The sequence below is a fragment of the Megalobrama amblycephala genome, linkage group LG14 (genome assembly GCF_018812025.1).
Source record: "Megalobrama amblycephala isolate DHTTF-2021 linkage group LG14, ASM1881202v1, whole genome shotgun sequence".
In the NCBI taxonomy this organism is placed as follows: Eukaryota; Metazoa; Chordata; class Actinopteri; order Cypriniformes; family Xenocyprididae; genus Megalobrama; species Megalobrama amblycephala.
Genome location: NC_063057.1, coordinates 19,432,929 through 19,457,242, shown reverse-complemented (window position 1 = coordinate 19,457,242; position 24,314 = coordinate 19,432,929). Strand labels below are relative to the sequence as shown.

Here is a 24,314-nt window from a genome sequence, read left to right as displayed (position 1 = left end):
AACACGTCGACAGACAAGACAAAGCAGGTTACTTATGATATTAAACAAAGTCTCAGGTTTAAAATTGTGCATTTTCAACCGTTTTGTGGCTCTTTAATGTGTTGTGACAGATTGTTGTTGCGCCTCAGCTCAAGCGGCTTCTGAACCGATCATGTCTTCCTACTAGTTAATTTATAGCATCGAATAAACATGAATGAACATGAAAAGGAATGATGTTTCAAACGCGGAAAGACGTCAGTACACAAGTTCAAGTCCACCGAGGTTAATCTTCTAACTCCTGACGGCTTTGTTGGACAAAATGGCAGATTCTGCGTTATGATTGGTTAGATTGCTTGTCATTCAAACTCTGAAGGGACAATTGCGTTCTGTACACACACAGTTCAGTAAAATACTGGAGTGACAAACGCATTTTACAACCGAATTAACGCCCAAAAAATACAGGTAGTGACAACCACATTTACAGAAACTCTATGCAGTGCGTACGGAACCAAACTGAACAACTAGTTTATGTTTTTAACGTGCATCGGAGATGTGTCTCTCTTTTATATGCGCGGTGAATCATGAGGCTTGACTCATTCGTGTTTCCAGATCTTGCTAGAAAAATCAGCAAACGAGAACAAGCCCATAATAAACCGAAATAAATCCAAATGCTTTATGCTGAACATGAATAACTCAGTAAAACTTGTTCGCTTTAAGAGACGAGCGTAAAACAACAAGCCCAAAAAACGCTTATGAGTGATCATGGCAACACAGAAAGAGTGTGACCTGTGTGAAACAGGCTGTACAAGCATAAACAAAACATGACGCCTCCATCAACTATGTTTTGTTAAATTGCTGAAAATAACAAGTATTTTGTCACTATAATATTACTTTGGTCACAATAACGGATACCAAACACGAGAGATGGCAGAACATTGCTATGGTTTCCAAGCTGTCAATCATCGCATTTTTAAATGTGGTTGTCACTCCTGAAACTCAGTGTGTACGTGGCCTTAGACCTACCTGAAAACCTATAGCACGGTTTATTTCATTTGTATCTTTGTTCTATTGTATTTATTTGAGCTATTTGTAATTTGATTATTTGTTCTTATTTTATTACTGTTTGCTTGTCTTTAACAATGTTAAAATTTACATTAATTAGGATAGTAGTTTTTGCTGTAATATCAAAATTGTAATAGAGAGTTGTGATATTTCACTGGTACCTAAACATTTGAACCACTGACCCAACCAGGGTATCGTTTCCCAAAAGGATTGTAAGCCTAAGTTCGGAGATCGGAGCTCCATTGGTGGCAATGGTTCTGTGATCATCTTAGGCTTATGATGCTGTTGGGGAATGCTGCCCAGGCCAGTAGAAAAAAATCCTTAGCATTGAGCCCTGCTGAAGCAGCTCTAAATATATGCGCTGTGCTGTTAAATGAAAGATAAATAATATATTTGCTAAACAAATTAATTCAACGAATATGATTCATATTCTTTTGCATCTGCCTCGTTCTGGAAAAAGTGGCATCGGTACCTTCCTAGTAGAAAGCTCTATAATTGATCATAGTGACCAGTCCTTATTTTAAATGCATTTCAGCAAAGCATTCGTGTTGTGATTTTGTACGTTATTTTCTTGTTTTCTATCTTGATGTTGATTTTGAGTAATATCCATAATTGTTTAGATATTTCATTTTGTGCAAAGTCCCTTACAAGAAAAGTTTGTTCACTCGGCGGCCATATTTGCAACGCTTTTGGGCGTTTATTTCAGGCATCCAAGACCAAGTCCTATCTACTTGAACAGGGGAATCTTGAAGTCTAAAAAATTGCATGCTGAACTTACAATTAAATAACATATTTCAAATTAGCAACAAAATCTGACATGAACTCTCTCATAAATGTTTCTTATGCTCAAATAGCGTTAAAAAAGGCTTAATTTTCAGGCTAGATGCGTATGTGCAGTCCTATGTGCGCATTGACTGTTTCTATAACAACCGGAGCTTCGGCAGCTGCAGTGACGCAGTGGCTTTCTCCCATTCATAAGTAATGATTGCACAGTCTTTCTATATAAAAAGTCTTTGTTTTGTCAAGTATTTAACGTAATTGGACAGTAGCCTGTGTTTTATACAAGGTTCGAAAAAAAAGCGCTTTTTGGTTTTGTAGCTTTATTCCTTTGAAATACTAAGATCGTCTTATGCAGCGTTGCCTGTTTTCCGCTCTCTAAACAGTGACATTAATGTTTGCTGAGATTATAAGATCACATTCTTTGTTTGAGATTAGTGCTGTCAACAGGAGTGCTGGTAATTCTGAGTGTAGATGAAAACTATTGTTGATACAAGTTTAGACAGTTGATTGAATGTTTAGATAGTAAGATCCGTCAGTCACTTTGTTCACAGTCAGATAATACCAAAAGAGAGAAACTTCTCACCCGCATCTCTCTTTGGCTTTGTGTATTAGTGTGTGGCAGCACATAGACTGCATGGGGATCGACCGGCAGCACATTCCCGAGACCTACCTGTGTGAGCGCTGTCAGCCACGCACCCTGGACCGAGAGCACGCCATCCTACTGCAAACCAGGAAGAGAGAGAACATGTCTGGTGAGTTTTTTTTTTTTTTTTCTCCATGCATGTGCATAAACAAACACACCTACAGACACGTTCAACCTCTCCCACAGAAACAATGCCACTGCTTTTTCCCACAGTTCAGCTCCAGATAAGCATCTTTAGAGTCTGATGACTTAGACTGTATAGAAACACTATATGTATACATGATCACATGAGCTTTTGTATAACATGAAATTTAAACCTGACCCTCCTAAAATCTTTACAGTCAACTCTATTAGAAGCTCTCCTGTAGTGTTGTCAGTAATTACTAGAGAGATCCTTAGATTGAAAATATCTAAGTTCTCCAACTCTAATGCCACCTGCTGGAGATGGTTGGGCATTACAACCGCAGTTTAATGTGTCAAACTCTTTTTCGAGGACAATAGTGTCTGGTCAGACTAGTGCTGGGTTCAATTTTGCAAACAATATGTAATTTTCAAATGCCTCCATACTAAATTGCTAGTTTCATAAATGGATTTGATTACTACCAGTTCTTTTTAAAGTAAATTTGTATTTATCCTTACAAGGTTTTTATATTCTCTGTACTTCTGACAGTAAAATAAGCCACAATAAAGGTCCAGTGAAGGAGAAAAAAAAAAAAAGAAGAAGAAAAAATGTGATATACCGTCAAACTGCCAGAATCTTATGATAGTTTTTTTGGTCAAACTAGCATTATTTTATACTTAAGTTTGAGGGTTAATTGTCAGTGGTACTGTGATGGTTTAGGGGTTGGATTTGGTATACAACTCATGTACTTTGTGTCATTGTTGCAGACGGGGACACCAGTGCTACAGAAAGTGGGGATGAGGTTCCACTAGAGCTGTACACAGCGTTTCAGCACACCCCCACCAGCATAACGCTCACAACAGCACGTCTCGGCAACAAACAGGCTGATAAGAAACGAAAGAAGAGCGGAGAAAAGGATCCCCCGGCTACAGCCAGGGCAAAGAAGGTCTGAATCACACAACCAACACTTCTTAGCGTAAACATGAAAATGTGTTTTTGATTTATTTATTTTTAATGTTCTTTAAATTAATGGTCTTATTCTATAAGGATCTCTAATGAGAAATGTACTTAACTATATATGTACTGACTATTTGGGGTCGGTGAGATTTTATTTTATTTGTTTTAAAACATTCAAGTCTGATATAGTCTTGTATTTGTCTTTCAGTCATTCCGTGAAGGCTCTAGAAAATCATCTAGAGTGAAGGTGGGTACTGTCAAAATGCAGCTCCCATATAACTATTCAAATGTGTGTTGCAGATGCTTAGGCTGCATGTTTACCATCTTGTGCATATGTGCGTCCCCAGGGCTCAGCTCCAGAGTGTGAGCCGACAGATCCTCCCTCTCTTTGGGAGAATAAGATGAAGTCGTGGATGGAGCGCTATGAGGAAGCCAGCAGTAACCAGTACAGTGAAGAAGTGCAGATACTGCTGCGAGTCAAAGAAGCCCGAGATGGCAAAACGCTAGCCTACAATACACACACCGCAGCCTTCAAACCACCTGTAGAGGTATTAAATAGTCACATATACAAATTCCACCACAGTATTGGTCAGTTTTTTTTTGGTGTGTTGTGTGTCTACAACAAACTCCCTGTGACTTTTTCCTCCCAGAGTCACGTACAGAAGAACAAGCGCATTCTGAAGGCTGTGCGGGACTTGGCTGCCGATTCGCTCATAATCGAGTACAGGGGGAAGGTCATGCTACGACAGCAGTTTGAGGCCAATGGTTACTTTTTTAAGAGGTATTGAAAGGCCATGTTGTGCTTCTGAAAGTTTATTTTGCATTCTGCTGTGTATTTTTGTTTATAATGTTGTTGTTTTTTTTTTTGCAGGCCATATCCTTTTGTATTGTTCTACTCTAAGTTTGACGGTTTGGAAATGTGCGTGGACGCACGGAGCTTCGGGAATGAGGCCCGATTCATCCGTCGCTCTTGCACACCCAATGCTGAGGTGCGGCACGTGATCGAAGATGGCATGCTGCATTTATACATTTACTCTCTGAGGTCCATCTCCAAGGGGAGTGAGATCACCATTGGCTTTGATTATGACTACGGCAGCTGGTAAGCACACGCGCCAGGGCTGAGCATCACTCATTACCTCATGTGATGACACTTCTACCTGCTTTTCCACCATCGGGTCAAACCGCTCTCGCTGAGTAACCGTTCCATTCCGTGCTGATCCAACCCAGAAGAACGGCTTTACCGTTTTTAGAACGATTTGGCTTGACGTTGGAAAAGTGGTTCTTTATTCTGATTGGTCCACTGTGGCAAAGCATCAAACATTATTTAAAACTGACTGTTCACACTTTTCTCTGTTTCTTTTTTCCATGTCTTGTTTAGTAAATATAAGGTGGACTGTGCGTGTGTGAAAGGCAATCAGGAATGCCCTGTGCTCAAGCATAACTTGGAACCCACAGAGAATCTGGGCTCTAGCACACGACGGCGTGGCCGCAAGGACAAAGAGCCGCCACGGGACGAGAGCGGACAGAACCAGAACCTCACCATGGACTGTGATGGGCCCAAGGGGAAAACGCTCAATGACGCCAAACAGAGAAAACTCTCTCCTCTCCGGCTCTCCATATCTAACAATCAGGTACGATAGACCTGCACAGTGCTGTCAGTGAAATCAATCTCATACCTATCCTCAAAAGTTGAAAAGAAAATCACCTCACACACGTCTTCATTCATAAAAGGTACTGCAGGAGGTCCTAAGAGAAGAATTTGACATTTTCATTATACTTTTAAACTAATAATCTGAGAAGAATTAAATAATATTAATGTTTTTTTATGAACTTATTATTAAGTGTAACAGAGAACATCTAGCTTTTTATATATATATATATATATATATATATATATATATATATATATATATATATATATATATATATATATATATATATATATATATATATATAAAAATATATAATATATATTCGGCGTCCCTGGGTTGGCTGAGAGTCTGGGTGGGGGGGTCCCATCATCTATAAAGGTCAAAAACCCCTTTACGTTTGCATGCAAATATTATCCGTGTGTATTAATCTGTGCATGATTCTTTCTTTGGATATTTTCAGACATTCTAATGGTCTGTTTACTCATCCACATCTCCTTTCTGGCCTTAACTACAGTGTCTGATCACCAGAAAACACATTTCCTCATTGTTTTACTCTTATGTTTCTGTATTTCAATGGTGGCGGATGGCAGAATATTAAATCTTTCTTGTTTGCCACACTGTGAAAGCGTGAAAAAATCCACACTCGTAACTCCTTGCCATCCTGGTGCTCGTAATGTCAGGGCATCCTGGAAGAGTTGTCAGCAACACTGGCACAGTTAGAATAGGAAATCTGCTCTGATCTGTTTAGTTGATGCACAGATTCCCATAAATACAATCTGGTCTTCCTGACCCAAGATCTCGGCCACACTTTGGGCACGAATCGACCCTTCCCACACTTTCTCTCCCTCTCTAATGCTCCTCTCCTGGTCTGTAGCCAGGCGATGATAAAGGCCCCTCTCCCCCTCTTGCAGGATCCTGAGTTAATAGAGGATCTAGAAGAGAAAACCTCCGTTAGCAATGAAGTAGAGATGGAGTCAGAGGAGCAGATTGCAGAAAGGAGGAGGAAGATGGTAAGTGCGTCCAGGGGAAAACGACCGCTATGGCAATCACGGTCGCCATGGAAACGCTACTGCCCCCCCCACCCCTGTCCTTTTTCCCCCTCCTCGTTCTGACTCCCGGTGTGTGGTGATTTGGGCAGCTCCCAGAATGCTCCACCATTCCTTTCTTCCCCCTCCACCCCCTCTAAACCTGCTAATATTGCTGCTGCCGCCACCGCTTCTCTGTTCCTGTCGCTGTGTAGTTTAACCTCCTGGAGGGTAACACGAGTGCACTCATCCTTGTTGCTTTGTCTTTTCTTTTTCATACTTCATCTTTTATGAAGCATCTATGGTTTCCCTGATGGAACGTTAAGAACTAGACTGTGTATTTCTTCTGCAGTCATTTCTGTCTTCTGACTAAATGTCAAGGCCATGTTAGTAGTGAGAGATCACGCTTAAATGAAATATCGGCGAGTTTGAACTTCTGAAATTACTTTAGCACAGGTCATGTCATTAGGAGTACAGTGTTTTAATTTACATGTTAACATAGAACCCAATTTTGTGGTATTCCCATATATGTATTTGGTCTTCAGTCTAAATTTTTATGTTAAATGCTCTTTCCATTGTCAAGCACGTTTACAACCATTTATGTGCAATTAAGCATCTATTCAAAACTGCTTCCTACCACAATTCAACAATCCTGAACAAAAAAAACTTTACATACAAAATATGTTCGGGTGTAAATTACAAAGTCACACTCTTCACCAATTGAAAAGCGAAGTGTAAAGTTGCAAAATCCCAACAGGGAATTGTTTTACATAGTGAAACTTAATTTTAACCCTGTTGATGCACAGATCAATGTGCATGGAGCTGTCTCGTTGTGTAATAGCTTTGGTTACATAGTAGCTTGTGATCAACCGTAGAGAGTCTAGTAACTCTCTCACTTAACATGTACATGTTTTATGTGAATGTTTTGGTGTGGCCATTACTGTGTGTAGTGCTCTGTTGTTTGCTTGCCGTGAATGGTTAAAGGGAGATGGGAAAATGTGTGAAAAATAGGCTCTGAACATTGAGAAGTTGGCAGCAACTGCTGGAATGTTCAGGAAAATAAAACTGACAACCAATCCTGAAATGCCATTAACATAAAAATGCAGAAAATAGCTAACGGCTGTAAACAACGTTATGTTGACTAGAAAAATTAATAGCGAGGTATCAGACTGGTGCATTATTTGTGGAAATTCCCTAAGCTTTCCCGTAATTTTCTCTGCTGCAACAGGACAAATGAGCAATTCAAAGGCAATTCTGACTTCCTATCAATCTTATTTGAGTTCTCTGCTACTTCTATTCCACCATAATGGTACTGGTGCTTGGTCTGGGGTTTTGAGAACCTCTCCCAGAACTGGCCACCATTTCACTGACTTTATTCGAACAATGAAGCAAATGACAACAATACTCATAACATGCTCACAAACAAGTTTTTTTCTTTTTTATTTACCAGTTTTATGTGCAATTTTGCATGCTTTAAATCAATTAATTCAGTACATTTTATATAACTCTTTGAGAGTGCAATTGTGATTTTAAAATGAAAAATTAGGGCTGTCAGGAGAATACAGTTTTTAATCTAATTCTTTACACAATGTGGAGATTAATTAATCTACTTAATTGCAAATTAATCACACATCAAATTTGGCTGAGAAATTACCCCCAAAAGATCATTTAAAGTCATTATTGTGTTCAATTTGAAAAACATCAAATAGACATTACAAAAACTAGCTTTAGAAAGAAATATTTTATTCGATTCAACATAGAATTTATTACACATAACATTTTAGGCTACAACAATCATGAGGGTGAGTAAATGATGGGTCAACTATACCTTTTAATGTTTTTTTTTTTTTGGAATGTGAAATCTTTTTTTTTTTTAAATTAAATAATACTCTAAATAAGAAACTAAAAATTCGAGTAGGTGGCGGTTAATGTCTAAATGATTGAGTCATTCATTCATTCATTTCATTCATTCAAATGGTTGATTCATTCAGGAATGACGTAAATGGCTCTGGGCTGCATTTTCCAAAAGCATTGTAAGATTAAGTAGATCGTAGAACCATTGCCAACAATGGTCTCTACGATCAACTTAGCTTGTGATGCTTTTGAGAAGGGCCATTGAATCATTGGATCCCCGATTCATTTAAAACGCGAATTCATTCACAAACACCGCTGTGTTGCTTGGAGACTCACAATCGTTCTGCTATGGCCTTATAGGTAACAAAAACTGACTGTTGTGTCTAAAATATAACACAATATTAACTAATTATTAAAGTGTATAAAATCAAATCACATTTGAACTCGTGCTATTCGGAACAAAAACAGAACTTGTGTGATATTGCTTAACTACATCATATGATATAAATATGAGACAACAACTCATACAGGGGCATTTTTGCCCCAATATCTTGAATTTTAGGGGCATATAACCACATTCTATAGGCTACGTCACACAGCGAGCTATTGCCCTGCTTCATGTTCGTCACCAACTGTATGAAATGTCAGATGACCGTTAATAATTTTAACATGTAATTTTTTCCCCCATAACTAATTAAATAAATTAGCGTGTTAAATCGACTGTCCTGGTAAAAATCCTTATATAATTATAACAATTGACTGGAAAAGTCCTGAAGCAATCATGGAAATGCATTGTTCAGGAATATCTGTAAATAAAATTATTTTATTTCAGAGTTTGCTTGAGTAGCTCAACAGAATGTATATTGCAGCGGACACATCCAACAGACCACGTTGTTGTTGTTTTTTTGTTTCAGACGTTAGTGATTTTTGTTTAAAAAGTAGAGCGTTGTCAATTCTTCCAGCCCAGAACCGGCAACCTTTCAGTGGTATGCCCCTACTGAAGCTCTAAACCCCAACCACACTACCCATACAATAAGGACTAGGCTGATACGTATGAGTGTGTGCATGGGGGTGTGAGCGAGCTGGAGGCCTGTGTGTGTTTAAACCCTGATGGCTGTCTCTTTCGGCACCATTCAGGGCAGCCCGGCAGAGGAGTCCCATCGTCACAGCGCAGGGGCTTCCTGCTGCAGAGCTCTGAGAAACAAGGAGGTAAACCTACCCCTTCATATCCTGAACAACCCCCAACCCAACCCACTCCCCTGCCTGATACTGTACAGGAGAACCCACACACTAACCCCACTGTCCTGTGCTCACTGACCCCATGCTGAGACTGAAGTCCAGGCATGCAACCCTCAGTCACTCAACATGGCCCACTTCAAGACACCCTCGTGTGATATCTGTTGCCGCTCTTTTTGGTAGGACATGAGAGAGTACAGAAACTGTCTCACACACATACATGCCACCTCTCACACCTTGGGGGTGTCTTATGTTTCCTCTTGACTAGAAGAGAAGTGTCCCATTTCTCTCTTTTCCCACCTTTGCTGCTGGCTATGGCCTGCTGATTGCACTAAGTGGCTAGCTGGGTTCCCAACTGTCAGCCAGAAAATGGACTCAGCCTTTCTTTGTTGTCTTCTTTCCTCCTTTCTTTCTGTTTGTCAATCATGTAGACACGTGAAGAGAGGAAGATGGAGGCCATTCTGCAGGCGTTTGCTCGTATGGAGAAGAGAGAAAAGCGGAGGGAGCAAGCGTTAGAGAGGATCGGCACAAAAGGGGAAGTTGGTGGACGCAGCGATATTAAAGAAGAGCCCCCTGCTACACCTGAGGCTGAATCTCCTGCCATCTTACAAGTACGTAACCTTCAATGATGCACACACGCAAGCATTGCTAAATCAGTGGTGTGTTTTCTTGTGCACTAAATGTGACTAGCTTGACTGTCGGGCTGCTTTTCCACTGTCGGGCCAGTGTGAACTAAGAGGCTAATAGTCTAGAACCTGTAGCACCAAGCCCAAAACCACACTGCGTTTCCACTGTCAAGCCAGAATCTCCGAAGCAGTTCACTAAAACTCGCCCGTAACACGCCTCTCTAGAACAATGTCACACAAACCCACCATTTCACCAACAAATGGAAGTTTTTATCAGAAAACTAATCGGAAAGAAATCACTGGAAACTAGCAAGATTGCAAAACTAACAGGATAAAAGCGGCTGTTTGTTGTCATTTTTGTAGTTTACTTAAAGATTTAAAAGCCAAGCATTGATGTTTACCACAATAATAAGTGATACATTGATCATAATGAATGAATTTGTGTCAAAATAGCACATTAGTCATAAAGAAATAAAGTATTTATTTCTAAAAGAAAGAGGATGCACCTTCAGTCGCTTCTGTTTCTATTTATTTTTAGTTACAGGACAGTACGTTTACATCACATTTAGAAAGAATGATAATTTCTTCATATTTTCCACCACAAATACAATCTGAGGAGCTTTAGCAATCTCTCCAGTGACAGCCCCAATACAGATATATTTTAAGTCAAGAGAAACAGGGGAAGCTCCCGAAAAACCAGTTGATTGTTTTTTTTGTTTTTTTTTTGGACATATGCAGAGCTAAATATGGATATCAGACAGTCCGGTATGAAGAGACGAGATAAAATAAATACACCATTGTGATAGCCTATATGATTTGACTGATTTCTTCAAGCGGTCGTATTTACCATATTTACTATGGTAATGGTTAGTGTGCATAGACTTTTGCATGGCATATAAATATTTCTGCCTTATACAGTGATCAGTATCCACAGCGGATCACAAACGGAGATTATTTCAAACACTCACCGCTGTCTGAAAGTGAGTTTTAGGCTAAAATGGTTTTAAAGGTCTTTAATGCTGATGTTAGCTGGTATATAAATCATCTGCGGCGCTGCCATTTCCACACTCAGATAAACTCTGCCTTTGTTCGTAACCACTCCTCAAGCTCAAGCTGGCCCGCTTTGGACCAAGGTATTTGGCGGGCCAAAAAACCTCAGCAGTTGGCCCAGAGGAAGCCCCAATGAGGCCCAATCAAGTCCCGCAAGTGACAGTGGAAACGCGATTGGCCCTGGCATGCGCTAGCACACCCGCTTTAGGCCCGACAGTGGAACCATGGCTGTTGAGTCACAGACGAACATAGCAGTTACTGACTCCCTGAAATATTTTTGGTCATATCTGACCTGAAATTAACTTTGAACTGTTAATGTTATATCCATTTATTTGACCTGAAAACAGTTGTACCATGATTTTCCATACATTCTTTCAGGACTCTTTGATGTATAGAAAGTTTAAAAGAACAGCATTTTATTTCTTTAAAAAAAATCTTACCCCAAACTGAAAAGAACGTTTTGTAAGTGTGTTTATTCCTAATTGTAAGCATTCAAACAATCGTTCATTGTTTTGACCTTTAGCCCATGCTAGAGGTAGTGAAGGAGGAGCCTGGTCTGAAGCCAGCAAAGGTGAGCCGTAATAAACAGAGGAAAAGCTTCTCGCGGAACCGCACTCACATCGGACAGCAGAGGCGACGAGCACGCACGATCAGCACCTGCTCCGACTTGCCACCTAGTTCCCCTGGTGATGCTTTAGAGCACTTAACAACAGAAACTCATGATGGAGAGACTCCCTCTGCCCCTGAGGCTGAAGCTCCCCCATCACATGCACCTGACACCAGCCCACCACACAGCTGCTCACCCGCCCCAGCATGCCGCAGTGGACAGAAGTACCCCAAAACTAAAAAGGTATAATTCCTCACCAGTAGCTTCCATAAAAAGCATGTTACAGCTGTTTGTTGAGAGTTTTACAACTGCATATTCTCTGTCCCAACAGCACTTAGTTAGCGAGTGGATGGGTGTTGACAAACAGGAGCGAGGACCTTCGAGGACCCCGGAACCTCCGCCTGAGAGGCCGTTGCGGATCAGTAGTGATCCTGAGGTCTTGGCCACACAGCTGAACTCTTTACCGGGCATGGCCTGCAGCTCGCACGTCTACAGCACGCCCAAACACTACGTCCGCTTCTCCTCTCCTTTTCTAGCCAACCGCAGCCCCAGCACTCCTGGAGTGCCTACGGGACGGCGACGCTCGAGAGAAATGCCCGAAACACCACCTACCACTGGCTCCTGCAAGAAGGTAAAATTGCTGCATTCAGAGATGTCATGATTTTTGCCTCTCGAAAGATGCAAAAGTCTCCTGGTGGATAATACTAAATGGAAAAAATCCCATTTCAGCTCTGACACTTATTCACATTCAAGTGTTTATATTCATGCTTGCAAGTTTCTGGTCTAACTCCACATGTTTTTTGCAGCGTTGGCTAAAGCAAGCTTTAGAAGAGGAGGGTTCCACCAGCCCAGGTGGAGGGCGCCCTTCTCTTCTGATGCCTAGCGAGAGCCCTCTCAGCCCCTCTATAAATGGCGAGTCCTACAGCCCTCTACCCCTCAATGGCAGTTGCTCACTACCAGGTGAGTCAGTAGTCCTTGTCCAACTGCAAATTATTTTTCTTCAAGCTTGTCTAAAGCTGTTTTTAATCTTTCTCTGTCCAAATGCTTGCAGAGTTGCCTACCCCGTTGAAGAAAAGACGCTTATGTTCGCTCGATCCCTGTATGTCGGAGACTTCCACCCCATATGGTTCTCCTTGTGCCACCCCAACCCGAACAGAGTCAACAGAAGCACCAGGCACACCCCTGCTGCTAGCCACGCCTCCTCGACCACGACCAGAGGAACCCAGTACTGAGCCCTCAACACCCTTACAGATTCCTAACCACCCTCTGCCACAAGAGGTAAGACCGCATCTGCAAAGTTGTTGACTTTCAGTAGCAAGTGTTGTTGCTGTAGATATGCCTGAAATTTCAATAACAATAAAATCTTGATGGTAATTTTATAGAATGAAAATAATTTTGTTTAATTTGACTTTAAAATATTTAATTATTAGAAATTGCTGTTTGTGTAATCTCTGTAAAATGGTTCTTAAGCATTTAAAACCTAATGTAGTCTGAGCCATAGCCTTGTGGACAGTGCTCTGGCATATAGCACAATAGCGCTTCGAGCAACCCAAGTTCCTAGTCCCAGTTTGAGGTCCTTTTCTGATCCTGTTCCCCTCTCTCCTCCCATTGCTTCCTGTCTTCTCTACACTGTTCTATCCAAAAAAAGAGGCAAAAAGCCAAAAATAAAACGAATCTAGTAATTGTGAGCAAGAAGTAGTAGAAATGTTTTGCCCAATATTTAATGAAGATGATCACCAAAATATTGAAAACAGAAACCTTATAGATTATGCAATGACAAAATTTGTTAATAGTTTATTGAACTGACAAAAGAGGGCACTAACACTTTTGCTATTGGCCAAGTGGGCACAGTTATTACCAGTGGCAATGGTAATAAAATGATTGGTCACTTCTGACCAATTGATTTGAGGCATTATTTTGGTGAAAGGCAACAAAATGATCAAGAAATCTCTAAATCTTCAGAGCGAGTCATCTATGGACAGTTCTCCAGATGGTAGCCGGAGGCCCAGTACACAAGATGTGAGTTCCCTATTTAAATATCCTGTATCTGCTACAGAGGTGTTTTGCTGCATTTATCATCACCACATCTAACACATTTTTTTTTTCTTTTGTCAGGTCGAGCGACCTCCTTCGCTGTTGGCATCTCCCAGCGTGAGAAATGCAGGCTCTGATACGGCTCCACAGGAATCTACAAAATCATTGGGGTCTTTGAGTCCTCAGCCCTCCCATGCTGAGCCCCAGGATGCTGTAGTAGATGAAGGCATGGAGGTTGATGGTGGTGGTTCAGAAGCTGCCTCGGCACCTGAGACGCCAGCTTCCTCTTACCCTCCTTGGATGAAGAGTCCAGATCGAGGTGGCCTCTCGTTTTCCCCAGTGAACTCTAATCTGAGAGACCTTACCCCTTCTCACACCTTGGAGATGGGAGCGTACAGGCCAGATTCAACTTCTGCTGGCCCCTTCAGTGAAGCGGCACCTTTCTATCCCTGCAATGAGGAAGCAAGTGGTGTGACCTTTACCCGCTCATTGAGTGGGGACGGCACAGGGGAGGGAGGCGCTGCAAAGAACCCACAGAAGAAAAAGGTCTGTGTTAAAGCATTTGCCAAATGCATAAATGTAAAATGATTTTTTTTTTTTTTTTTTTTTTTTTTTTTCCCAAATTCATTATCCGGTAATTTCATTTGAAGAAACGACTGAAAAAGTAAAATTTATTTGTTAGAATATCATGTATGCCATTTAAGTTTAATTAATTTACTGTAACCATCCTCATGTGTTGTTAGGTCTCTCTCCTGGAGTACAGGAAACGTCAACGTGAGGCACGGCGAAGTGGCTCCAAGGGAGAATGTGGATCCCCTGTTTCTACGGCACCACCAGTAGATGTTTTCCCTGTAGCTGTGGAAATGGTCTTTGAGCCACCTGCTCTCGCAGCAACACCAACCCCCAAGACCCCTCAGCCTAGCGAGGAGCCAGATGCTCAAACTCAGGGGGAGAGAGACGGAGATGGCCAGTGGTACGTCCCTAAAGAATTTTCATTCCTTGAGGATGAGCTGCATTAGCATAAACTTCTTTTAACTAGGGTTGGGTATCGTTTGAATTTTAACCATTCCGATTCTGCTTATCGAATCTGATTCTTAACGATTCCTAATTTAGATTCCAATAAGGTAATAAAAAATGTTAGATATCATTCACTTTTATTCTAAGACTTATTGCAAAACATTTCATTGTAGCTGAATAACATGAACAAAAATCAATAGGCTAAGGAACACTTACACAAGGAACTTCTGCTTATGGTTTTAAAATACCAAAAACAACTAGCCTAACTAATATAAATTTCAAGCATTATTAAAGACAAATAATCATTCAATAATTAAAAAAGAACAAATTGGTAATCAAGTAAATACAACTGAACAAAGATACGATTGAAATAGTGATTTAAGATTTTCAGGTAGAGAAACTGTAATCTGTGTTTATGACGATATTTCGACATTTTTGTGTGTTCCGTTCAAGTGCAAAAAGATGTGTATCTATCGCGCACTACTCAGAATGAGAGGTGACTTTGTGTGTGCACATTTTGGATGTGTGCGCAGCACAGAAAACAGCGCACAGGTGTTCTTGCGCTTGAATGGTTTAAAGACATATTAAAATGCACACAAAGGAATCGGTAAGAGGAATCAATTTTATTTTTATAATAAGTATTCGATTCCAGAATTTGAATTTATTTTCTATTCCTAACCCTACATTTCACTACAGATTTATTTGGATTCAAACATTATCAAAAAAATCAGGCTTGCATTTCTATGGAAACAGGAAACATGGTTATTTGTTTGCCAATCCAGCCCTGTAGCAAACCATGCAATTAAGAATTATAACATTTAATTTACAGGACATCTTCCACATCAGTAGAGCAGGCCAGAGAGCGAGGCTACCACAGGGCCTTGTTGTTGAGTGACCATCGCAAGGATGCAGGTAAGAACAACCCTGGAAATATCAGAGAATGTCGGAGAAATTTTCAGGCTTGGATAACTCATAGTCATATCTCCAGATGTTTTTTTCAATTGTTTAAATCCAGGAGTTGGTACTATATTATATATTGGTACTATAGTTGGTAATAAAACTAACACACCTGCCTATAATGCCTCGTTTCCACCGAGCGGTACAGGACGGTACAGTTCAGTACGATTCGGAATGGTAAACTCTGATCCGGCTTGTTTCAACCACCAACAGTACCCTTACTTGATAGGCGTAGTGTATGCTGGAAAGTAGCAATCGATGTCATTCTTGCACAAAGAAAAAAGCAACACAGTAAACAACAATGGAGGATATACAGCAGATCTTGTTCTTGCTTCTCTGCATGTGGCTGTTTATCACAAAAAGAAACAGTATTGTGTTTCAGCTGTATTTAAAAATGGCGCGTTGTCATTCCCCTTTTTAGCACGCACAAGTGACGATTCTCTGTCAACCAGTCAACCTTCTGCAGTGAGTCTAACTCCACCCTTTAGTACCAGACTACTGTTCTAGGTACCCCAATGGAAGGGTCCCAAAAAAGTGGTACAGTACGACTTCTGACAATGGAAATGGCAAAAATTGCATAGCGTACTGAACCATACTGTACCGTACCGCTCGGTGGAAATGAGGCATAATTTTCAAGTGACCCTGAACACTGTGATTAGCTGGTTCAGGTGTGTTTGATTGGGATTGAGGTCTGCAGGATGGTAGCTTTCCAGGAAAAGGGTTGGTGTGTCCTATAATAATTCCAGGGATGTCTAATCCTGCTTCTGGAAGACCACCTCCAACCCTAATTTAACACTGAAACAGATAATCAATGTCTCCAGGATTGCAATAAATTTCCAGGCAGGTGTGCTGGAGCAGGTTGGAGCTAAACTCTGTAAGAACGTGTCCCTCCAGGAGCAAGATTTGACACCGCCTAGTTATCCCAAATGAGAGAAATCATGGAAATGCATTGACTAAAAGGTGTAAGATCTTCTGTAGTCTTTCTTCGAATTAAAATACCTACTTTGTCTTGTTTTCAGACAGTGGGGAGTCAGAGGGTGGTGACCCCCAGGTGAAGGAATGTCCTTCTCCCAAGAGCTGCAAGAGCCCGTCGACACATGCAGTAAGAGTTTGCTTCTCTCAATGCAACATTCCATCTTGGCAGCATGAGATTTCTCAACCAGCAATTTAATGTTAACATAAACCTTTTTTTTTTAATTTACAGCCTTGTTCTCCAGCACCCCAGACTGTGTCTCGCCCATCCAAGGAGGAAGATGGTGAAGCACAGCCTCGTGGTCCTGCTCAGCCTCAGGCACTGTCCGTCCAGCAGTCCAGCACTAAGACTCCGAGCTCCAAACCAGCTGCTCTGACGCCCAGCAAGCTCCACTGCGGGCCCTCCAGCACCTCACAGAGTCACTACGCTGGACCTTCGCTCATGCACTCTCCCAAAGCGCAACCCCAAGGTTCACCTTACCGTGGTCAGCGAACGTTCCTGACAACTCAGCCTCAGAACCAGCCTCAACCCCAGGCTACATCTGGCCCGGCCACTTTCCCTCAGTATAACCCCCAAAATGCCCCGCCTCCACCACCCCCTCCTCCCCCAGCTCCACCCACCTCCGCTCCCTACTTCCCTACTCAGCCTACAGCTGCTGCTGCACCTTTTCCTGCGTTCAAGCCTACTGTGGCCTCACCCTTTCCTCCCGGTTCCCAACCTCTCCTGCAGCCCCATCATGCATTGCATTACCAAAGCAGTGCTGCCCCTCCCCCACCACCCCCTCCTCCCCCTCCCCACCCGCAGCCTGGCCCCACCTTGCTGCATGTCAATCTACAACCTCCTTCGATGCAGCAGCATCAACTCCTCCTGACCTCCGCCCCACCACCACCTCCTCCTCCACCTCCTCAGGGACAGAGTTCCCAGCAGCCTCCACCTAATAGTGGCACGCTCCTGTCAATCAAACAAGGACCACACCCGCCCCTTCCACCCCCTCCCCCTGCTCCATCCAGTAACGCACCGCACCCTTTCCAGAACATTGGTGGCTTTCAAACCACTCTACTTCACCAGTCTGCACCAGCCAACCCCTCAGTAACCCCTTCCACCTATCAACAAACTGTATTACCCCCTCCACCTCCACCACCTCCTCAACAAACTCCTCCCACACAGACCCCGCCCAATTCGAGTGTCTCGCAGATCGCTGGCGGTAACAGAGGACCTACACCTTCATCCGCCCCCTTCCACAGCACCGGCTACTTGGGCACAGGATGGCACTGACCACACCCACTTAACCCCGCCCCTAGACAAACTTGCTCAGAGAGGGGCGGAGCTACATCGTGTAACATAGGCAACACAGCACCACTGTAAATATTTTCTATGTACCTTTTCACAAAGGATAATGAAAACCGGTTGGGGGAAAAGGGTACATTTTAAAAAGAAAACAAGAAATGCAGAACTGTAAAAGTAGACTTTGTGTAAAAGATGATGGTTAATGAACCCTGGTGCTCATCACTTACCCAGAATCCCCCACACCTCTCTCCTTCCCATAACCTTGTACTGCCATCCTGTCTTTTCCAGACGTCTTTTTTACTTTTAATGTTTTTATTCATTTTAATCGCCTTTTCTGGTCTCTTCCTGTTGGATCCTTCTTCTATCCTCCCAGTGCAATGCAATGCAATGGGACATTCCAGTTTCCTCCTTACCTTTCCCTACTTTTCCTGTCTCTCACTGTTTTTTCACTTATCAGTTATTTGTTTTATCTAGTGGCTCATTATATAGCAAAAAGGTTTTGTATAGAGAAAAAATACAGAATTATTATTTTTTTTATTCCTCCATGTAACAAAAATATCTGTGCACCGCTGCAGAAATTCAGAGGAGACCTTTCCGATAGGCCGCTTCACTGCCCAGGAGACTGCACTTGTGTGAATGAGTGAGTCTGTGTGCACGAGTGTCTGTTTTTTAAGCGGAAGGGAGCGTGTATGCTTGCATGCCGCCCGCATCCGTGTGCGTATTTGAACTGCACACGGGAGGCGGAAGGCAAATAAGGCGCAGACAGATGCGTGCTGTTCTCTGTGGCAGCTTTAGAAAGAGAGGTCCTTCCTGTAGGGGTAAGCGGTTTATTTTTGAATATCAATGGTTATTTGTAGAAAGTGTAATTTAATGTATAGGTGGTTACTCCAGCTTTCTCCAGAAACAGTTGTAAATATTTGCTTCTTTTCTTTTCTATGCTTGTATAATTCGCTCCCATCCCCATTTTGGAATATGGTTGTAAATACAAGCGCTCTTGACAAAAACGCTGAATGTTTCTGTGACTGTAGCACTATTTTTATTTCTTCCTCTCTGGTTTATTTTTTTTTACTGTTTGTGTGTGAGTGTATGTGTGTGTGAAGGACAGAGACTCACAGACACAGCACTGGTTGGCTATTTTCATGGTTCATTATAATAAATCACTGTAATGACAGTTTTATACCAACTAAATCGTCTTGTGTTTTACTGGGGTGGGAAAGGGGGCGTTTCTGATGTTTATGTGTCCCTAATGGGAGTTTTTCTTTCACCATGAAGGTCTCGGGGTGAGGAGATGCTGCAATGAAGGTTTGAAGATCAGTCTGCTGTTGCTAGGACTTTTCTAAAGGTAACCCCCATAACAAGTAAAAAATACACTTAAGGGGGTATATATATAAATAAATATATATAAACATGTAGGCTTACTTTTTTTATTATTAATAGGCCCGGTTCTACGGGGGTGCTAGAGATAACGATAAACTAAGATGACTGACAGTTTTGTTTTTTGTGAGCGTTCTATGCTAAATATAGTCCATTCAGAATTATATATAGTTATAGAATTCAGGTCAAAGTTTGAATTAAATTGTCATACACAATATGCTAGTGCAAGTATATAACAATTAATTAGTCAATTCAAACTTTGACCTGTGGAGGGCAGTAATACACTTAGCAACGTCTACACTGCCAGAATTCTAATAGAGAAGAAGAGAACTAGTTCAAGATGAGCGTCTATGGTTAAAATGTATATAACTTTATTTGTCTAGAAAATGACCGATCGTTTCTCTAGATAAGACCCTTATTCCTCGTCTGGTATCGTTTAAAGCCCTTTGAAGCTGCACTGAAACTGTAATTTTGACCTTCAACCGTTTGGGGCCAATTGAAGTCCACTATAAGGAGAATAATTCTGGAATGTTTTCATCAAAAACCTTAATTTATTTTCGACTGAAGAAGGACATGGACATCTTGGATGACATGGGGGTGAGTAAATTATCAGGAAATTTTTATTTGAAAGTAGACTAATCCTTTAAGGGCCTGTTTACGCCTGGTCACTTCATGCTTTTTCTCTGATCGGATAGCGGAGACTGATCTTATCACTGCTGTTGCCGCGCTCCTATTGCGGTCTTTGATTTTGAAATTAGCTGATGATCAATAAAATGCAGCTCATATTTGTTGCTTACGGTGACGTGAACTCCCAATAAATCTGCATATAGTGCCGGAACTGAAGAGCAGATTTATATCCGTTTTGCCGAGACATTCATGTGGGCAAGTGTAAATGGAATCCTTTTGATAAATCAGATAGCTGTCCGATTAGAGAAAACGCATGAAGTGACCAGGTGTAAACATGCCCTAAAGGTAGGGTTGGCAATTTCGAAGATGCTACCTTCTACCTTCAGAGTGCTCTCCAAAGCCACGCCTCCTCCAAAACACATGAACAGGCACAGCCAGAGCAGAGTCTGCAAAGCGTAACGTGAGGCAGCGTTAAATTACCTAATTTCAAACACAGAACGTTACAGTAATAATGAATGTAAACAACTTACAGAGCGCTGACTTGTACTACCTGATAGTGTTGCCATAGAAAGCATAAATCCGAGTCTGAGGGTATGAACCGCTCAGAGTAGAATGTCATGGGTTTCCATCACTTGATTATGGTAATTATGGCAAGTTTTAGTTCAGGAGGAACTGTAAAAGGCGGCTGCTTTTGTTTGCGGCGCTCGGTGACTTTGTCTACAACTCTGCATAGCCTCATGGAACCGATGACGTGACATCTGCACGAGCAGGGTGCTGGAGGTATGCAAATACATACACTGACGGGCAGGTAGAACATCCTGTCATTGCATTCAGTCTGAACATATTGTTCCTTCAATCCGCAGACTAAAAAAAACAATCCATGACAACAGCATGAAAGTATCCCAATTGCATGGGAAAACCACAGACTTGGCAACACAGCAGCCAGGTGATGACAGTTTTTACCCTAAGCTTTGGTGTTGTTTGTCACTGCTGTCAAATTAAACCACAATTAAAATATCTTCATGGAGCCAGCATAACTTACGCAAGATCCCTCCATTAAAGGGTTAGTTCACCCAAAAATGAAAATAATGTCATTTATTACTCACCCTCATGCCGTTCCACACCTGTAAGACCTTCGTTCATCTTTGGAACACAAATTAAGATATTTTTATTGAAATCCGATGGCTCCGTGAGGCCTGCATAGGGAGCAATGACATTTCCTCTCTCAAGATCCATAAAGGTACTAAAAACATATTTGAACCATTGTACTCACATGAACCGATTTAATGTTAATATTATAAAGTGACGAGAATATTTTTGGAGCGCCAAAAAAAACAAAATAATGACTTATTTAGTGATGGCCGATTTCAAAACACTGCTTCAGGAAGCTTCGGAGCATAATGAATCAGTGTATTGAATCATGATTCAGATCGCGTGTCAAACTGCCAACGGCTGAAATCACGTGACTTTGGCGCTCCGAATCTTCCAGAAGCAGTGTTTTGAAATCGGCCATCACTAAATAAGTCGTTATTTTGTGTTTTCTGGCGCTCCAAAAATATTCTCGTCACATGAACTGATCTAAATATGTTTTTAGTACATTAATGGATCTTGAGAGAGGAAATGTCATTGCTCCCTATGGAGGCCTCACGGAGCCATCGGATTTCAACTAAAATATCTTAATTTGTGTTCCGAAGATTAACGAAGTTCTTACGGGTGTGGAACGACATGAGGGTGAGTAATAAATGACAGAATTTTCATTTTTGGGTGAACTAACCCTTTAAGCCCAACAACAAGCAAGCGAGTATGGGGCTGGTGTAAAATAATGTTGTGCAGGGTCGGAAATGCCACCAAAATGAATAAAAATGCCCTAAAATTCAAGATGCTGTAAATACATCTAAATAATAATAGTAATAAATAGTCATTTGTCAGTAATACACAGCATATAGATTTTGCTCGTTTACCAATTCCAGCATGACGCCAAGGACATATTTATGTAAGTGATTTATGTAAGTGTTCTACAGTATGCAACTAACTTCATTTTTATGTAATTATGAGAGGGGCGCCCTTTTTTTCGCTTGAGCACCTGCCCTGCCAGGGGTGTCCAACCCTGCTCCTGAAGGAAGCCAAAAACGCACTTGCCTGGAGGTATCTAGTAATCCCGAAGACCTTGATTATCTGGTCCACGTGTGTTCAGTTAAAATTGGAGCTAAACTCTACAGGAGCAGGACTGGACCTGAGATATAGCGTTACAAAAATGAGATAAATGTGACTGCTTGCTCTTTACAACAATGCTCAGAATGAAATGTCTTTAGCAACACTGTCTTGACTTTAGTCTGCAGAGGTAAAATCTTTATTCGTTAATGTGGGTGAATTGTCTTTAATGAACTTTTATAACTAATACATTTTAATGGTGTATTTACATCATTTTCTACATACAACATCCGACAAGACAGACACCCAATAAATAAAGTGAAACATTTTTTTCTTTCACTTTTCTTACCCTTCAGAACTTCATCCAGTATCATCCAAACTCTTCAGCTGTCCAAGAAAGGAGGGAGTGGCACTAGGTACACAGTGAAGTCATTTCCTGTGGGTGTTTGCTTTTTGAAACCACATCCTCCAGGTTTTCTCATGACATTTTCTTTTTTTGATTGGCGTTCGTTTATCTTGGTGGGACAGAATGACTATACCAAGAGTACAAAACGGTACCAGCTGAGAACATCATAATTATGGCACACATAACTATACAGCACCAACACTGCCGAGAAGTAAATATCGAATTAGAGACATACAGAAATTCAACATATACACTCAATACATAATACTTAAAACACTCTCCTACTTCTGTATATACTTGGCTTGTGCACAATTACTAATGGCAGAGATGTCTGCCCCTAATTTTGACACGTATTTTATTTAAATATATTAACAGTGAACTCTCACCTTCTGTTTACATACCCCTTTAAACAATGTTGGATAGCGTTGCGGTGAAATAATTGTACATTTGAAACCCAATAAATGATCACTTGTTGCATGTAGACTGGCTCTCAGAGAAAAAGGGGTCAAGATTCAGTGTCCCTTTTTTTTTTTTTTTTTTTTTTTGTCCGTCCGGGGTGATAGTGACTGTGTTGCAGCTCTGTGCCAGAGAGTGTACATCCCACAATTCAAGCCTGTGAACGTTTCCTTCTCTATTAGTATACATTATAATCCAATCCAGTCAAATAGAACAGTGTTTTACAGTAATTCTTAAATCCCAAAATATTAACATTATTGTAATGCAGGCCTGAAGAAGAGCACACAACGTAAAATAAATAACTCTTTTTTTTTTTATTATTATTATTATTATTCCAAGTCAAACTTGCTTCTAAATGGTGCATTAGCTGCCCTATCATGTTAGTAGCACAGAACACGGTAAATCAAACTAGGGTAGGGATTTGTTGAGAAGCAATTCCAGGGAGTGAAGTGAAAAGAAGGGATATGGACAGAAAAGCAGCAAGTTCCCAACTCTATTCACCCTGTTTGCATCCTTCGCTTTAACGTTTTTCAAACCGTTGCAGTCAGGCTTCCTGCCCTCAGGATGATGGGTAAAGCTGGATTGTGATTTCACATAAAATTTTCCTTAAACGAGACAGAAACACCTGAAAACAGATGAAAGGGATGTTTTACTGTTAATTAATTTAAACATTATTATACTTGAGCAAATGTTCACTGGAAGCTAAACATAATGAGTTCACCAAAAGTGAAAATTCTGTCATTTACTCACTCACGTCGTTCCTTTTGTGAAACCATTTTTGACTATGCAGTGTAGTAGTTTTGCCAATTTCTGTACAACATCGGTATTGAAATTTAAAAAAATTGTTTTTTGAAACACCTCTGATTGGCCATTGTGTTCACGCACTCATTGGATATGTCTGTGATTGGCTACAATGTTCAAACACTTCCGAGTGTTTTCAAACGCTCCTGTGTGTTGATCATTGTAGCCAATCATAGACAAATCTGATGAGTGTGTGAACACGATGGCCAATCAGAGGTGTTTATGAATCTGCTCAACATTGTTCAGGGTGCGTCTCAATCAGCTCCCTAGTTCAGTAGTCATGGCACTGATCAGGCAGTCGGCCATTTTAAGGGCTGTCTCAAACGCAAAATCCTTCCAGGGCACTGAAACGTTCGCTCCCTAAAAAGTCTGTAAAACACTGTAAAACCAGGGAGCATCGATGCTCACTATGCTCCCTTAACAGAAGTTGTGAAGCACGAATCTTAAAGGATTAGTCCACTTTCAAATAAAATTTTTACTCACCCCCCCATGTCATCCAAGATGTTCATGTATTTCTTTTGTCAGTGGAAAAGAAATGAAGGTTTTTGATCGCCTTTTAAGTGCTTCCGCTTTCCGTATTCTTCTAAAAGCTTACGCTGTATGTCCTACGCCTTCGCTATCCAACTTACGGAACGAACG

At 41.2% G+C, this 24,314-nt stretch overlaps 2 protein-coding genes across 6 annotated transcripts in view; one reads left to right on the top strand and one right to left on the bottom strand.

Moving 5' to 3' along the window:
- The window catches only part of kmt2e (lysine (K)-specific methyltransferase 2E), a 42,590-nt gene extending 23,547 nt beyond the window's left edge, over positions 1-19,043 (top strand). For 2 of the 5 annotated variants that reach the window (XM_048156080.1, XM_048156081.1), the window contains exons 5-24: positions 2,434-2,573; positions 3,353-3,531; positions 3,751-3,789; positions 3,890-4,090; positions 4,193-4,323; positions 4,414-4,641; positions 4,921-5,173; positions 6,106-6,204; positions 9,211-9,282; positions 9,741-9,920; positions 11,509-11,835; positions 11,924-12,223; positions 12,399-12,552; positions 12,644-12,870; positions 13,555-13,611; positions 13,708-14,172; positions 14,370-14,599; positions 15,473-15,555; positions 16,620-16,702; positions 16,805-19,043. In XM_048156080.1, the coding sequence (XP_048012037.1) occupies positions 2,434-2,573; positions 3,353-3,531; positions 3,751-3,789; positions 3,890-4,090; positions 4,193-4,323; positions 4,414-4,641; positions 4,921-5,173; positions 6,106-6,204; positions 9,211-9,282; positions 9,741-9,920; positions 11,509-11,835; positions 11,924-12,223; positions 12,399-12,552; positions 12,644-12,870; positions 13,555-13,611; positions 13,708-14,172; positions 14,370-14,599; positions 15,473-15,555; positions 16,620-16,702; positions 16,805-17,848 (4,492 nt within the window). In that variant the 3' untranslated portion in view covers positions 17,849-19,043. The remainder of the gene's footprint in view (positions 1-2,433; positions 2,574-3,352; positions 3,532-3,750; positions 3,790-3,889; positions 4,091-4,192; positions 4,324-4,413; positions 4,642-4,920; positions 5,174-6,105; positions 6,205-9,210; positions 9,283-9,740; positions 9,921-11,508; positions 11,836-11,923; positions 12,224-12,398; positions 12,553-12,643; positions 12,871-13,554; positions 13,612-13,707; positions 14,173-14,369; positions 14,600-15,472; positions 15,556-16,619; positions 16,703-16,804) is intronic. The other 3 variants (XM_048156083.1, XM_048156082.1, XM_048156084.1) reach the window with 3 other exon arrangements.
- A 3,140-nt stretch (positions 19,044-22,183) lies between these two features.
- Positions 22,184-24,314, bottom strand: part of lhfpl3 (LHFPL tetraspan subfamily member 3) — a 65,911-nt gene continuing 63,780 nt past the window's right edge. The window contains exon 4 of the mRNA XM_048155265.1: positions 22,184-23,499. The gene's annotated coding sequence lies outside the window, so the exon portion shown is untranslated. The remainder of the gene's footprint in view (positions 23,500-24,314) is intronic.